Here is an 18,354-nt window from a genome sequence, read left to right on the forward strand (position 1 = left end):
CCTCTAAGCCTCTCAAAATGCATATTTTAATCTCTCCTACAGATCCAATTACACATAATGCTGGACCATCATGAGTTATCCATGCCTGGATATTTTTATTTTGACGGGTATGTTTTCCTCTGCAAAAGGCCATCTGTCATTATGTTGAAAATAGTGAAAAAAGGAGATCCAGAATCCACATCTGTAACTGCATTCACCACCAAATTTGACCTCAACCAAGTTCCAATGCTACAAAAAATAAAGTCAAAATCAACCTGAGGCATTCTGTGGACTAACAGACAAACTAATGTGGGCCATCACATGGCTTTTGCAGTGTATCCTCTCTGTAGCACTACAGCGCCACCCTGCGGACACTGAGTACACTCACATTACTCCAGCAGTAATAACTACTCTGGAAAGCCATCCTTGGTCCTAGAGGCAAATCAGCTGTAATTATATTTACTTAACGATGACGAATATACTAATTATCCCACATTTGTCTACTTTCATACCTCGCATGAACGTTTGTCACGGAGGCGTTTGGCACTGCTGCCAGTTTGCCGTAGAGCAAGCGGGTTCGTCTCCTGTCAAAACCCACTGGAGTCAAACCCTCAAAGAGACGCTGCAGGTTTTTATTGGCTGCCGCCGCGACAGGGGCGGGGATTGGCACGCGTGTTTTAAAGTGTGTCCTTGCAACGACAAACATCTTCATTTTTACCGGACAAGGCTATGGCCGAAATTGCGCTCCTAGATGGCAAACAAAGTGAGCGCAATAAAAAGACGATGAGAATAAAAAGAAGACAGACTGGACGCATGTGGGACTGTACTTATCACAGCAAAAACACGGAAAATATGAGCTGCAAAGAACAACAGGTAGGTGCAAAAAGCGGGAAAGATTCTTTTATTTATGTATGTCGGAAATAATATTAACAATTATAAAAAGTAATTGTTATAAAATAACTGATAAAATGAAATGATACCAATAACAAGAATATATATTCTGAGAACAGTAGTTTTACATGTTACAATGCTGTTTCAAACACATAACAACTAGATGATGATGATGATGATGATGATGATGATGATGAATGATGACGGTAATTATAAAATGAGTTACATTTACATCAAAATATAACACTCTGCTGAAAGATTGACTTTAAGTATTGATTTGTGTAAGGATAACTACAACTTTATGTAACCAGCAGTTGACTTTAAAGAACACCCCATACAAACAAACAAACAGCCACTCGTAGCCTTGCATCACGCACCAATCCGCAGTTACAAGCTGAGAAATAAAAGAACCAAGAATGCACCAGAGGAGGGAGTCGGATCTCAGTGTCAGTGCATCACCGCCATAGCCCTTCATTCACACTGTGGCTCTTATTGATATTAGTATTGCACAGATGCCCTCTGAGCCTCTTCACTCTAGTGGTGTCATCTAAACTCGGCCCCTGTGCAGCCAAAATTAAACAAAGAGATGACTAAATTGCCACCATGCGCACCATGAAGGAAACTGGATACTGTGCTTGCAGTGAAAGTGTTTACACGGTCTAAGTTTAATATGATGAGCTCTTCTCAATAAGAATGTTCGAATAATAAAATTAGTAGTGCTTAGGAGAAAGATGCAACATTTTCAATAATATATAAAATCCTCTAGTCACACAAACACAACCGCTTGGCAAGTTTTGAGAAGTGAAAGATTGGAGCCCCATATTCTTAATAGTGTGCGTGACAGGTTGCTATTTCTAGTCGACCCAGCAGTGACATTAGCAGTTAGAGAAAAACAAAGATGATGCGGGGTGGTTGAGGGCCACGTTCTGCCTGTTTCATTACAATTCCTTTACTTCCACAACTGTATAAAGAAAATGAGAAGATAGAATAACAATGGCTTTTGCAAACAAACAAAAAAATCCTTTTTGACTAATTGAAATGGTTCAATGAGCCAAATATTAAATGTAATACCTTATCTATCTCTTTTTGAGATTTTTCATTGTGAATAAATAGCAATCAGATGAGGTGTGATAAAAAGTGGAGGTTGAGGTTGTCTGGTGCTAGCACAGCTTGTCTGGAGAGTCAGAGGCTTATGTAGCCTGTGGTGCTGCATTATAATGGACCTTTCAGGCCCCATGCACGCAATGTCAATAACTGTTCTAATTTAGCTGTCCCTGTTTTTCTATTATATTATGATGCAAGGTTACTGTTGCTGTCAGAAGCTGATCCGATCCTGAAAATAAGCAGATAATTTTATTTCATGATGAAATGAAAGTTTGGTAGTGTAGAAGCATTTAATGTTGAAACCGCACACACAAAGGCAAAGACAGTCTAAAACCGTAATAATAATAATTAATATTAGAGGCCTTTAACCTTTTACAACTTTACCCATTTCTTTCTTACTTATATCTGTACAGACATGCCTTGTGCACAGTGCTGCTACCAGTTCTTGCTTCAGTGTCTTGTTGGATTCACATGAATTTGATCTGTAATTTGACTCAGCTCCCAGAGGACTGACCCATCTAATTAATACTTATACCAAGCAGGGTTAACATCCATTGCACTTTGTCAGCCGTCAAAGTTGTAGGATAATACTTAAATGTAGTACTAATAATGTAAGTCAAAGCTTTCTCTGCACTTCCATCTTCCACCGTTTGTGTATTGTCTCTGTATGCAAGAATAGTACAGACAAAATTGAGGGTACAATGCATTATTTAGACAGCAAGTAACCACACACTGATCTATGCTGTGGATCCACACAATTACCCTAAAACTGTTATTCTCTCTGTCTATAATTTCCACAGGGCACTTCACTGATGAAATCCAAAGTCTTCAGAGAGTCTGTCAGGGAGGATTGACCTGCCCTCGCCAAAGGTGCACAGCACGCTTACAGAAGAACCAGCCCAGTTACCCATATCCTGCAGGATCCAGTCCTGTTGTACACATTTTCTGCTTGAATTTGTCCCTGGCAACATTCAAAACTGTTTCTTCAACGCTTCTACCAAAAACTTAGACTGTTTTCCAAGGCAGAACCGGCCCAGCCCTCCCAGTCGGAAGTGATGGGGAGTGTGCGAAGCCATCGGTACAGCATTGTGTCTTCAGAGGAAGATGGCATGAAGCTGGCCACTATTGCAGTCCCGAACGGCTATGGAAATGGCAATGTGAATAAGGTGCACACAGAACGCCAACATCAGAGCCGCTTTGTCAGGAAAGATGGCCACTGCAATGTGCAGTTTATCAATATGAGTGAGAAAGGCCAGCGTTACCTGGCAGATATCTTCACCACCTGTGTGGACATCCGCTGGCGCTGGATGCTTCTCTTATTCTGTCTGTCTTTCCTGTTGTCATGGTTGTTTTTTGGCTTTGTCTTCTGGTTGGTGGCCCTCTCTTATGGGGACTTAGAGAATGAGAGTCAAAAGTGTGTTTCCAATGTGGACAGCTTCACCGCTGCTTTCTTGTTTTCAGTGGAGACCCAAACCACCATTGGCTACGGCTATCGCTATGTGACAGAGGAGTGCCCCGTTGCAGTCTTCATGGTTGTCTTCCAAAGCATTGTGGGCTGCATCATTGATGCTTTCATCATCGGCGCTGTCATGGCCAAGATGGCCAAGCCAAAAAAGAGAAACGAGACTCTGGTGTTCAGCCATTATGCTACAGTGGCCATGAGGGATGGAAAACTTTGTCTAATGTGGCGTGTGGGCAACCTGAGGAAGAGTCACTTGGTGGAGGCCCACGTTCGGGCCCAGCTACTCAAATCTCGCACCACCATTGAGGGTGAGTTTATCCCTTTGGATCAGGTGGACATTGACGTAGGCTTCGATAGCGGCATTGACAGAATCTTCTTGGTGTCTCCGATCACAATTGTGCATGAGATTGATGAGGACAGTCCATTCTATGAAATGAACAAACAGGAGCTGCAGACATCAGAATTTGAGATTGTTGTGATACTGGAGGGCATGGTGGAGGCCACGGCCATGACCACTCAGTGTCGGAGCTCCTACGTGGCCAGCGAGGTCCTCTGGGGCCACCGCTTTGAGCCGGTGCTCTTTGAGGACAAGAACTACTACAGAGTGGACTACTCGCGCTTCGACAACACGTACGAGGTGCCCAGCACTCCCGATTGCAGCGCCAGGGAGCTAGCCGAAAGGAAGTCAGATGGCTCAAGCTCGAGGAACTCTTTCTGTTACGAAAATGAGGTGGCTCTCCAAAAAGTTGAGATGGAGGAAGAGGAGTTGTTTGAGGAAGATGAAATCAAGGAAATGAGGGATGTTGAAATTAGTGCACTAGAAGACACAAATACAGACGCGGTGTCAGACTCTGAATGCAATCTGGACTCTTTACCTTCAGAAACAAGGCCTTTGACAACAGAATCAGAAATATAACCCCGGATACCACCATGGGCTTGAACTTTATTGCTGTAATTTAATATGCATATAAGATTTTAAAAGATGTGGATCTGAGTATGAAGCTCACTTTGCAGAAGGTCACACACAAAACACCATGGAAAGTAACACATCTTTCCCTGTTTCTGGTGAGAGAAGTGATCACCTGGTTGCATGGAGCTAGAAGGATGAAATCGTCTAGATAATTTGATTATACACTGTGCAATCTGCCCCGCTTGAAAAATAATCCAATTCGATAGAAAGGTTTTTAGAAGAATGTTGTTTCCACTGTATTCATGTGCATCTACCCAGTCTTTTTTGTGTCCTGAATATGACACAACATTGCAACTGAAATAATTCATAAATGATTTGAAATTGAACCAATTTTTTTAAATGCTAACTTAAATTTCTATATTTAAGTTGGCATTAAACTTGAGAAGCTTGTTTTAAAAGTGAACTGAAAACCATCTACACCCGCACAAAGGTTTCTCTTTGTTAATGAGCTGGTCTCTTAGCAAAGTACAGTAACTTGTGTTCTCATGGCATGAGGCAGTAAAGAGATATCAAGATTACAAGCACTATGCACTATGCTCCTCAAACTATCATGTTGTCTATGTGTGGCATCTTTTGTAGTGTTTTGCAGTGGATGTTACAGAAAGGCGATTCACTGTGCAGTATACTGCCACTCATTGCAGGTTCTCATAATGTGCAATAGAGATCAATGGCAGAATAGAAGCTCATCTCTGAGCTAGGTCATGAATGTCGATGATTATTGCTGCTAAGTGACATGTTGTTCAGAGAGAAACCCAGAGCCAAAATGTATTATTTATCTTTAAGAGTATCTATTTTGATGGCAGATGCATCCTATTTTTAGATGTAGACAAGCATGATTCTGTCACTTTGTGTTCCAAAGCTTTGTGATGCCCCATAACAGCACAAACTATTTTATTACTAGCCAAATGTGTACATATATAGGAGAAAAGCACAGATTATTTGTTAGCCGATGATGGATTTAAACCTAAGGTTTTCCTCGTGTAACAGCACCTGGCTGTTGAAGCATTGGATGGTGAACTGCTTTATAGTATCATGTTCTTGGCGTGATAGACATGTTGGATTTGGGCTCCTCGGGTGAATCCTCACCTCTGCAGGTCTTATTAACTTATTTGTCATTTCTGAATGGGCCTTTTGCTTTGTTTTTCATAAACTGTCACATCTGCTGAACATTTCAGTTTCATTACATGTAAGGATGTAGCACACTTGACTCCAGTCTTAGACTTGATTGAGCTGTAAATTTTTTTTTAATTGCTACTCCAGGCGCTGTGTGACACCTTAATGCTTAGATGACACCAGTGAAAGCCAGAACTACTGTACCACTTGTCTGGTAAAAAACATATAGTAAAACTCTCTTTTCTTGGGTCTGTATTTTTCTACTAGGGTCTTCCCACTTTCCTGCACAAACCAGAGACTGTACAGATTTGTATTTTTATCTATTGTGAATTATAATGCAAATACTGTACATTCATCGTGCAGATGCTGAAAACTGGTTATGTCCTTTTTTCAATAAAAGTATGCAAAAAATCCTTCATGCTAAGGTTGTTTCAGTGATTTTATACGAAAAATCACCTACAGCGGGTGATATTGTGTTCTATCGATATTTGGAAGGATTGATATTCACTAGCTATCTGTCCAATTCACATCTGCAGTTTCCTCTGCCAATGGTTTTCAAAGGATTTTCATTTCAACTCCAAAATGTGTGACATCTGGAGATGGTGAGCAGAGACCTTTTAGTAGCTTCTCTATTTTGGAGCTCTGGCCCCAATTCTGTGCAGCTAGCTGTCAGAACTCACACCATCACTTACTTTAATTTAAAGTCCAATCCTGTGAAAGCCCAGAGGCACCCTGCTATATTAGTCAGCTCTGCTGGAAGTCATTTCCAAAGATGGCAGAGGACAGAGAACCTCCTTCATTTTTCCTCCATTTCAGCAAACTGTGGAAAATAAGTGGACCCTGTACTCATGATGGAAAGTGTTGATGTGTAGAATAAGCTGTAAAATATATTTTGATGAATTTATCAAGGCTAAAGAGATTTTTAAAAGCGTATAATTATATGAAATATATAATTATGAAATTAAGTTAATCAGTATTTTAGATCATAAGTATGTTGAGGTGGCCTGTCTATTAAACCACGTGATTGCACAGGTTACATAATACTGCAATGGTCACACCGCCTACCAGCTCGTCTATTCCAGCGTGAGCGTGCACGAAATACCATTAAGTAATAGATATGATTACTGATCAATATAGATCAGAAATGAGCATGGGTTCACAGAACGACACATCTGTCTGCAAATGAAGTCACTGACTAGTTTCCATCCCCTTCTGTCAGCATGAGACACAGTTGGGGGATGTATTGATCGGATACGTCCACAGGAAGGCAATCAGCCAATGTGATTCTGCTGTACATATAGGAAGTGGGTGCTGCCTTGGGGCTTTTTCCACATTAGCCAATGAAACTGCCACAAAGCTGTGGGATGGAGTGAAAATGGGGACTGTCTTTTTTCTTTAAAAAAAAAAAAATCATAATGTTCACTTGCCTCTGTCTCAATAACTTCACCTATAAAGTTGATGAAATTTTCTGACATCGCTGAGTCATTCATTTTCTTGCTATTTGTATTATTTTATGTATCATTTTATTCCAGCTCAATCTAAAAATATTTTATTGTTAAAAATTCAGATGACAGCAGACTGAATGATATGGCGGCTGTTCGGCCCTTTCTGGGAGCACTGCTGTGAAAACAATTTACAACCACCTTTGCAGAGAAAGCTCCTGGCAATGATGATGATGATGACGATGATGACATCACAGTGATGGATTCCTCTGAACTTTTTGACTGATAGGCTTGACATCCAAAACAGTGAAGTAACACGTGTTTGTTGACATGTTTGATTATTATTCTGTTTAATGTAAAGGAGGTGAATGTGCGTGGAGGTTGGGTAGACCGTTCCATTGCCCCATTCTGCAGTTCAGACATAAAGATGTAACCAGTCCTTTTGTTATCCCCTAGAAAAACTACTGCTTTATCTCAGTGACTGTCATTTAAATGTGGTTTATACACATAATTTCAGAGCATGTTAGTCATAGTCAGACATATTTATCACTCCTAAGGAAGTATGTGTCTTCTGGACAGAGTCTTTCCTGAACATACTTTAAAAGGGTGGTAAATCAGGAAAAAAATGTCTGACAATAATTTTATGTGGGGCATATCCAGAGCTTCCAACTTTATAAATAGCTGTAGCTGAATGCGTTTGGCCTAAATTTATGTCTTATGTGTGGTGCTAAGGTCGTACCTTATATCAACAGTAAAAAAAAAAAATCAGATAAGAGAGGAAAGGTTCATTTTTACTCAGTTATGAAAAAGGAAAGGGAAAATCCAAGAGTCCATTCAGTCAAATATGGGCAAGTCCTTCCCATCCTCACCAGCTTTGCTCCAGGCAACTGACAGACGTGACATGTCACTCAGTCGCTCAATTTTGTGTTACTTCTTAGAAAGCAGTGTGACGGTGTTGGCAGTAAAACAAACTGGAGTCTGACAGTGACGTTCACCAGTTACAATCTTCCAATCACAATGACGCTTTACCTCTGTGAGTGTGGAAGTGGAAAATAAAAGGCTTAAGCTTTGAATTTATAGTTTTGAATAACAAATAACTCATGCAATATTTTATGTCGTGAGCTAGGCCTTAATAGAAGGCTTGATCTACAGTCAGGTCACTTTAGATCAGGAAAACTAGAATCATAATTTATAATAACTTATGATTTATAATCATAGGTAATTATTTTTGACTTACAGCATGGTCATCTAGAGCCTTATTTAGCACTAAACTGGCATGAAATGAAAACCAATCACCTGGGTACAATGGGATTAAAGTAGGTAATTACATAATTCTGATGACAGAGATTGCATGGGGCGTCTGACTCTGCAGAGGTCAGTCAACATTGGCGGAGGGTTTACTGATGAGACCTCATTGCACAGAGGGCAAAACACTGACACACCCTCAGACCTAAGGGGTGATCATGTTCCCGTCCACCCTGTGTGACATGTCACAGCTGTGGGTCAGCCTACGTAGCACCCATAAGTGTAAACACACAAAGTTAAGGCATTATGCACCTCATGTTTTAAGGGAAGATATCATGACTCTGATGAGGTTTTGCATTTAAAAAACAAACTTTTTCTTATATGTAAAATCCTTTAGCTAGTATAGAAAATTTAAACAAAACCTGCAGTCTTACAAAATTCTGTGATAAGCTCACAAGCCCTGATTTGACAGATCATTTTAATATAAAGATACCCTCGACTCATAAAGGTTTACAACTAACTCAGATGTCAGGTTACAGATGAAGTGGTTTTGCTGAAACACCTGCAACATTTCACGGCTTTGTTTGTGTGCATGTGTGTGTGTGTGTGTGTGTGTGTGTGTGTGCGTGTGTGTGTGTGTGTGTGAGTAAAATTCCCGCCTGGTGATGAAGAAGCCACTGCATTGATCTGCCTCCTTGCATCACACTGGGGAATTCAATTTTTTTTGTATATAAGATTTTGGTTTTGGAGTTTACAATCAATTTATTCAGTCATTCATTTTGTATCCGCTGTCACGGGTCGCGGAGTGCTGGAGCTTTTCCCAGCCGACTCGGGGTGTGAGGCAGGGGGCTCTCCGGGTGCGACGCCAGTGTAAGGTCCACACAGAGTGGGGGACTCGAACCAGGAACGGCCTTGCTGCACGGTGACAGTGCTACTGCGCCACCTCGCAAACATGTAAGCATTGTCTCTTGAACAGACACACACTTTGACACACACACTTTCTCTCTCTCATGCACACACACAGACACGCACACACACACACACACACACGCACGCACACACACACACACACACACACACACACACACACACACACACACACACACACAGACACACACACACACACACATACATACACATACAGACACACAAACATACACACACCTGCTGAAACTCATTTTGGCTCTATCTTTGACAGAGAGTGTCTCCTAACACTTGGGACGAGTATACACTAAAAAAAAAACAGTTTGCTGAATTTACTTTGTATCGCTGTGACAATGAGTTATATAAAACAGTTGTATTTTTATTGAGATCTATTTTTAAACTTTATAATTGACTTTTTGGGGCTTTCCAAACTATATTTTTAATATTAGTTGAATGTAGAACCCTCCTGTAATTTTTGTTGACGGTGGGTGGAAGCAAGCAGTCTCAAGAACAGACAAAGTCCACACAGAAAGGACTCAGGATGGGATTCAAACCCACATCTTTTGTGCTGTGGGGGTAACTTGAGATAAATGTAGAAATTGGACATCGTATTACTCAGAGCCAGTTCATTTTGCAATTCATTTAAACAGTTCTATAGAATTTAACAGCACATTAAGTCTATTAAAATATGGGAGATTAAAGCATCTAACATTAATAAAGTGTCAGTTTTTTTTTAGTGTAGGCAAATCTAGCGGGCAGAAAATGTTGGAGGAGATTCAGGATTCTTCCATTCCCTGAACCTATTAAAAGACAATATGAGTATTTGTTTACAGTGGGTGTGTCTGGTCACATGTGTAAATACGAATAGACATTTGAAGCACACTGTAGAGGTCTATGATTTAACAATATGTGCAAATGTGTGGCTGACGCTCTTCTTCATTGTTCATGATTTGCTTCTTTTTTATAGAAAAATCACCTACATCGTCGTCGTGTGGACACTGTGACAAGAGCGGTGTGCATTTACATTTTACGTAATGAGATTGCTACATCTCAGTCAGTAACTGCTTGTCTATTCGTGAATCTGACCTTTAACGTTCTGGCTCCGGCTCCACTGACCTTGACAGATACGTGCAGAGCCAGGAAACAAGTGTTACCTACTTTATGCTCATGTGCTTATTTGGCTCTGTGTTGCCTCCAGTGGGGTAAATCATAATATGAGGTGCCCCCTGACTCTACTCATGACGCCTGCTACCTGGATTTTCTTTTTGGGTCCTTCAAATTTCCCCTGAAAGTGAAAACTATGGAATAAAAAATAGAATATTATACTAAGTTCGGATACCAACAGTTACTGAGAGAACGCTGAGTTATTAACATCCACATATATTTAGTTCTTTCACCCTGTCAGATCCACCCATCCTCTTCAAATTCCTCAGATTGTACAGTCCCTGTCCCTCTCCTCATTCAAATAATCCACTCGTCCTATACACGTAGATCTGAATGAAAGTACAGATAAAGTGTACATTATTTATTATTCAGTGAGCCAATCTAAAAGTTACAGGTGCTACATGGAAATAGTTCTAACACAATTTACAGCAGCCGTTAAATTTAATTTTCAGTGTTTCATCTGTCACACCAGTGATAACTTTATACAAGGAATACTGTTGTTTTACACCATTTATGTAAGTCATTCAATTGTTTGATCTGAGATTTCTCCTTTACCCTTGTAGCAGTAGCCCAGCTATGTCAGGTCTCCTCTTACATTAAAGTAACAAGGAGGGGAAATAGGAAAATAAAATTGCATGGACGGTTGTCAAGGATGTAGAATTTAAAGGAGTGGTCAGAGGAGCTTATCTGTGAAGACAGCTGAGGATAGCTCTCAAGATACCTCTGAACCACATCCAGCCATTCAGGGGTTGCATAATGAAGGTGCACAACAAAGGATACTGCTCTTCTCTCCAGCTACCAGCTTCATACCCTGAGGACCACCAACTGATTAAAGTCAGACAGAATAGTGTTTATTTATTTGTCTGCTGATATGCACTCATTAGACGTATGTGGGCTACCAGCATGTCCAGATTGACGGTACAATGTCTTTTTCTAGCGATATCATGCTTAACATAATTAAACACAGTAGTAGTTTAGTCACTGGTGTGAAAATGATCAGACAAGCGATCCCCATTCATGCTCACGTATCCCCACCCTTCACTTTGGCCACAAGCCTGCTTCTGTAACCTGTTCTGCTGGGGCCAAAGCCAAACCTGCTTCATGAATGTTGTGAATCAGTTTTGTGAGCAGAGCTGATGACTTTCCGTTGAATGTGTTGCACATCACCCCTCTAAGCTTACCACAGCTTTCACACCTAAAAGAGCCAAGAAGGTCCTCTAGCCAGGGTTACTATAACGATATCTGGGCAACAGACAACGTCAGACTCACAGTGGATCCCCAGAGGATAGACGGGCAGAGACAGAAACAATCAGAGTAGTCTTGTTTATGAAGAGATCAAAGATACTGTAGATGAGGAAGATTGCTGACTTAACTGTAAATGTGATTGCCTTTAATACTCATTTACAATGTGGCATGCACAATATGAGGTATAGATATTGCGTATTAACAGATCACTTAGTTTGAAGATGATTTCATCTGCACATTAAAGTTATGTGATGAAACCCTGATGGTCTCTTAAAGGAGCTGAACTAGAGCTTCAGATTGAAGAGAGCATCAGGGACTGGACGTGGAGTTAGAAAATACTGGTAAAATCTAGTCCCATCAGCCACTGCTGTGCTGTAGGCTGAGCGCATTAGCAAATCAAAAAATGCATTGATCTAAGGTAATAATTTACTATTAGGCCACAAAATACACAAAAGAAAATAAAACATAAAACACAGCAATACAGTACAGGAGTTCAAGAATAATCATCAAAAATATTTTCCTCTTGGTGTATAAAGCATTGATTTAAAAATATCTGCTCTTTATTCAAGGAATCTCAAAGCCTAAAGTAGATCATTGGAGAGCAACAGCCTAGTCCTTCTTATTCACTTGCTATCTACTAGGAGTATTTCACTATCTTTATTAGAACAATCATAAATGAAACTGACACAAACTGCAATGAAGTAGTAAAATTCCATTTCATGTTGAGTAATGTGTCAATGACAAAGACAACAGAGTACAAAAGCGCCTTCTGATGGCCAAGAGTCCATTCAGCATCTACGAATCCTGTGCAAGAACAGTCCTTCAAAAGAAAAAAAGGGATACTGGAAACACAGTGGCAAACAGCAGTAGATCATCATTTCCCCACCACTTCCTCTGTATTTATACCACTTAAACAAATGGCCACACTTAATTAAAAAAAATAATATATAGACAAGACTATTGCATCAACAATTGCATCTCGTCTGAAAGAAAACCGATGGATGAATGGATAGATGATCGTCATGTGATGACTTTAAGATCAATTAATGTGCACATATCCTTCATGCAACAACAGTTATTTTGAAAAATATTAATTTCTTCTTGCTATGCCCGTTACAAGGAAAATGTTGCCATGAGCACCTGGGATTTAAGATCTTTCTTTTTTTTTTCAGATACATTTGTGAACAGCAAAAATTGGAAATCAATCATCATCTCTATCTGTTGATCACAAGATAAAGGATGTTAGTTACATTAACACACACACACACACACGCACGCACACGCACACACACGCACGCACGCACGCACACACACACACACACACACAGAACTGGAGCACAAAACAAAGTGAATGTGTTCACCCTCCTAGATTTAATTCACTAGAACACGATTGGTGGATCCAATCAGTGGTGACATTGAATCAGACGCCACCAGGGAGGCCTAATCATCCCCACTGCTCTATCATGCTACAGCAAGAAAATCAAATCCACTCCAGAAGTAGCAGATGGTTGACATTATCTTCTCTCTATACAAGGTGAGATTATCTCTTTGGCTTCAGAAGGGTGGATGGGTGGATTTTGGATGTGTTGAAGGTATTTCTGCTCACTAACCACAGAATGCTAAATCTGCATTTCTCATGAGGCCACCTGAGACCTCAAATGTGCCAGTTGAGGTGAGACATAGGAAGTCCTGGCGACGCCTCACCTCCTGCTCCAATTACATGAAGTTCAAACCCCATAACTGGGAAAATGGCAAGACAAATTCATCTGCAATAAAAGTGCAAAGAGTTTTGTCACTGAAATGGCAAAAACCCAACAGACATACTGTATGACTATGATATTCTATTGAATGTCATTTAAGCTGTTACTAAGCAAATAGTTACTCCATTATAAAAATAGGAAGCGATTTCTTAATTCTGCTCAGAATGTAATTCATCCCAACAAGAGGATTAGTCCTTACGTCACAACACAATTTTCTTTTCTGTCCTGTTTGTCCTGAGATTAAACAGGTCTGTCATGAGGGAAACAACACAGCACAAGCTCTGCAGGAGATGACGTGATGTCTGATTAGAGGGGAGAGGGAGAGAGAGATTTTTGATTTAGAGAGAGAGATAGAGAGAGGCATGATGGACAGTGATAGAAGTCAAAGCTTTATCATCTTAAAGTTGATCCATCTTTCTACTTATCAATATGTACGACTAAATTGGTGTTTGTTGTTGATTTCTGGAACAGCTGAGAAATACAGCAATTCTCCTGACATGGTGCCAAAGACAGGACTGGTTCTCTTGTGTGGTTTAATTAAGCAATGCACAAGAACCACCGGTGTAATGGAATCCACCTCGACTCTGGAGGAGCACTGAATACATGGCAAGTTTTCCATGTCTACTGAGAAGAACGGGTAACAGGAGATGCGAGGCACTCCACTTAAGACCATCTTTGCACCAGAGACAAGGCTCAGTGTTACATGTGTGGGCTCAGGTAATCAAAGTTGTGTTCTGATCTCTTGACTTTCCTTGTAACTTACGACACCAGACGAACGGCACGAGGACCTGCCGATTAAAAGTCAAGCTGGTGATCTCAGGACAGGATGTGTAACATGAGCGAACATGGAATAAAGAAGCAGCCAGGACTGCATTCAAATTTAAATCATGTTTCCATTCTGCGTTCCTACGCACATGTGAGGCTTGGCCCTGTTCAGCCAACTTAAGATTACTCCAAAAGGAGACACAGCACATATGGCATTATCCCTTTCTGAGAAGTCAGGATTATTTGTGTCATTTAAATATTGGCAGACTTGGAAATAATCTGGACAAAATTCAAATGCTTTGCCGAGTCTATTTCAGGAACAATCCCATCTCATTCATGAAGGGCGATTACTCTCCATTGCAAGTATAAAAAAAAAAAAAAAAAGTGAATGGAGTCTGTGGGAGGTTGCAGACACTAATTACTTCCCCAGTGTGTCTTATAAGGTCTTGGGAGCAGAATCTGTTGTATGGCTTTGTTCTTGAGTGGAGTGAAATAGTGTTATAGTGTTGAGTCCCCATTACTGCGGTACTTAAGTCCCCTTTATGGACCAAATTATGCATCTATCAATGTGAAGGCTCTGTTCAGTGGTAAAAAAACAACACATATACAATATACCGTATATACTGCATGTATACCATGTGTGTATGTATATACATATATGTATATATGTGTATGTGTATGTACTGTATATATTTATTTATTTGGAAACACATACACACACACGCACACACACACATGCACACATTTGGTGGTCTGGTCTTTTTATAGTCCAGGTTGTTTTGCATTAACAGGCACAGACTTGCATGGAGGCAGCCTTGATGAGAAGCATCTCTCTACACTTGCTCTCACTGGGGATGGGCATGTTTCCATTCGACCAGCTGGGCTCTCTGCTTCCCCCGTCGACGGCTACCAGCTTCAATCTCTAAGACACATATGTCAAAACACAAGGCCTGGGGGCCGAATGTGGCCCGCCACATCATTTAATGTGGTCCACGAGAGCATAAAAGGTCAGATCTTCTAAAAATAAATAGGTCAAGTGTGCTTTGACCAAAACTACATTTCCCACAATGTTGCAATTAAGTCCATTTTAACTTTGACAACGCCATTTTGAATAAAGCCAATGTCCTAACTTGTGTTTAATGTTATTTTTCATTATTCACTTGGATAGTTTGATCCTTGGTTGATGGAGTTATGTGAGTTTAACAACCTGACAAATTAAAAGGAATTGTTATAAGCAAACATTTTTTTTGGGTGCAACTGTAATGTGTGTAACTTGAATACCTAATAAATTCTGTGTTGTTTAACATTAAGGAGTAGTTACATTTACTTTACTTTTATTTTACATTACATTTTGTAACATTTAGTTACTTTTATAACTTACATCTGGCCCTTTGAGGACAGCCATTATGCTGATGTGACCCTTAGTGAAAATGAGTTTGACACCCCTGCTCTAAGAGATAAAAAAACATATACTGTACCTTTATTTCTCCCACATTATTACATTATCAGAGGTAAGTTACAGAGAAATGGAAGAATGGACTGTCAACAAATAAGATAAATCGTAAGAATAATAAGGAGTAGAGAAAGATAATATAAAAGTTAAGTAGAAGAAGTAAATAAGTAATATATATAAATAAAAATTTGTCGTTTTACAATTTACAAAATTACCATGAAAAATCAGGACCTGTGATGGCACAAAACGTTCATTTTGCTGATCTACAACAGTATACGTTTTATCTGAAGCCTAGTTCCTTGAATCTCAGCACTCCTCTGCTTCAAGTCTTTTTTCTTCTTCTCTTTTTTAATGCAAACACATTGATTTGGTAATTTCTCGTTTTAATTTACCATGATTATTTGTTAGACAGACACAGCACTTAAAAGAAAAAAGACAAAAACATTATAATGTTTACCACATATGTAATGGCAGTCTTCCATAGTCATCAGGTTGGTGTGGTTTGCTAGTTAACAATAGTTAATATGTCTAATGATCTTGCGTCATGGATTTGTTCAAGTATTGGGGAAATGAAAGATGTAAAGCAATCGGAAAGTAAAATTCATCCTGAAGTGGGCATGTCTGGACCAAAGGTCACGGCCATTCATCCAACACTTGTTGACATGGTTGACAGATATCACTTACAGATATTTGGATCCATAGAGGCACACTACAGACTGCCGCCTCCAAAACGTCTTTCACATTTTTCTGTTGTTCAACAATATTCTAGGAGAGATGGTGTGAATAGGGTTAACTTCATCTGCTCATTTCCCCCAGCTGCCTACATTGCTGGTAGATCAATATTCTCTTTACTGAAGCATCAATGGAAACACATCTATTTAATAAGACAGATGGAACCGTTAGTTAAAAAATACAATATTTATTTATATTTCGTTGAAAACAATTTGTGAATAAAATTGTAACATGTTAGCATTAGAACTTAAGTACTTGTTTATCTTTGACAATACATTTGGCCGGAGTTGGATGGTAATGGCTCTGCCCTCAGCTGTGGTTTGACATGAGAGGACATCTCGACTCGCTGCAGCTGTTCTCTGCGTTGACATCGGTCCACAGCGCTTCTCCTTCAGAAATGAATGTGGAGATATTGCATTTCACCTTCTTTGGTTTTCCAGTGTTTTAAAATAGTCTAAATGTTCTGCATCATGCAGTAAACAACACACACCCTCCTTATCCAGCTTGTACGATCTTCTGAATGTTGCAACTGTAATCCATCATAGTAGCTATTTATGGTCTGGATTAATGTTAAACACTTCATATGGTAGCTGGAGTAGTTCCCATGAGGAGCGACTAAATATACTGGCAACCATTAGGGTTCTCAAAGTGCAGAGTGTCACTCAACATTTTTGATTTGAGAATAATTTACACAGGTCATAAACTGGTGCAAGAAGGAAAAGTATAAAGAGACAAATTATCTCTCACATTTTTAACAATTCTATCATCTGTTTTTTGATGCCCTCTCCCTGATGACTGTAGCTTGAATATGGTGGCATCTCCTATGTTTAAGCACATACTCTTCATTATCTAACATGGGTGAGAGGCAGGTTGAAAGTTTTGTTACTCCAAGAAGCATTGTCTATTCAGGGTTTGTCACAGAAAAAAGCTGGAAATATAGGCTATTGTATTAGAAGAGTGTAATGTGTGAGTGTCACATTTTCAGTTACCGGTAGTCCAGATGATTTAGAAAGCTGGAATTGAGGGACTTCAGTCTGAAGCACATCGTCCTCTCGTGTCAAAAAGGTTACTGGTGATTCAAAATGGTCTCGACCACTTCTGTTTGATGCTTGATCCAGCTTTAGCTTTCAATTTCATAGTACAGTGACGTTGTATCTCACACCCAGATATATCAAATCCTTAATCCTTACTGCCAAGTGGGTTAATTTGTCTGAGAAGCCTGAAAAAAAAACTAAAAACAATACAGTAGAAGACATTCTTAAGCCACTGGCCCAATTACTATTCCTCATGATGTCACCAAAGTTATGTAATTGCCTCATACTGTAGCCCTCTGAGACTTTTCCTGTTGCAGATTTATTCATGGTCTACCCTCTGCTTTGTCACCCAATCCTTTGAATCGGAGAGAACGTCAGTGCCCCAGAGGCTTTTGATAGAAGAAAGAGAGTTTAGAGTTAACACTGCAGAGGCACATATCAAGATTAGTGCATGTATTGAATCAGCTAATGACTGTTGTTTGCACTAAGGCACAAATTTGAATTCTACCCTTTATTCAGTATACTGTATTACTAAGTTTATTAGTAGACTTTCTTTATCGCTGTGATATTTTTTTTATCAGTATCAATGAGATGTCTTGACCCAATGTAGGAGTTATTGCTCTGTGCAAAAACAAATCAAATGTCCTTCACATCACCATGGTTGCATGGCAGTGTAACGTCTTGCTCCCTGAATCTCAGTTTAAAATTATTACATAATGGTCTCTCCAATTCAAAAAAATCTAATTAAAATTTCCAAATTAATATTGGAGTTTAGTAAATATTTAATTTGAGACGTACCTACAGGAAAAATTTTCTTTCCATTTACAGAATGACGGTGTTCTCTTAATGGCGTTCTGACATAATGTTTTCTCTTGTGTGAGTTACACAACATGTGCATATTTGTGTGTGTGTGTGTGTGTGTGTGTGTGTGTGTGTGTGTGTGTGTGTGTGTGTGTGTGTGTGTGTGTGTGTGTGTGTGTGTGTGTGTGTGTGTGTGTGTGTGTGTGTGTGTGTGTGTGTGTGTGTGTAGAGATGAGACACACTCTAATCTCAACTGTAAATAGACCACTC

General features: G+C 39.7%; 1 protein-coding gene across 1 annotated transcript; it reads left to right on the forward strand.

Annotated features, from left to right (window-relative positions):
* The first annotated feature begins 712 nt into the window (after positions 1 to 712).
* On the forward strand, positions 713 to 5,890 carry LOC137609528 (inward rectifier potassium channel 2-like). The gene is made up of 2 exons (XM_068336606.1): positions 713 to 852; positions 2,775 to 5,890. The coding sequence occupies exon 2, from the start codon at positions 3,030 to 3,032 to the stop codon at positions 4,350 to 4,352; it is 1,323 nt and encodes a 440-aa protein (XP_068192707.1). The 5' UTR covers positions 713 to 852; positions 2,775 to 3,029; the 3' UTR covers positions 4,353 to 5,890.
* The last annotated feature ends 12,464 nt before the right edge of the window (positions 5,891 to 18,354 follow it).

Source organism: Antennarius striatus, chromosome 16 (genome assembly GCF_040054535.1).
Source record: "Antennarius striatus isolate MH-2024 chromosome 16, ASM4005453v1, whole genome shotgun sequence".
NCBI classification, from domain to species: domain Eukaryota; kingdom Metazoa; phylum Chordata; class Actinopteri; order Lophiiformes; family Antennariidae; genus Antennarius; species Antennarius striatus.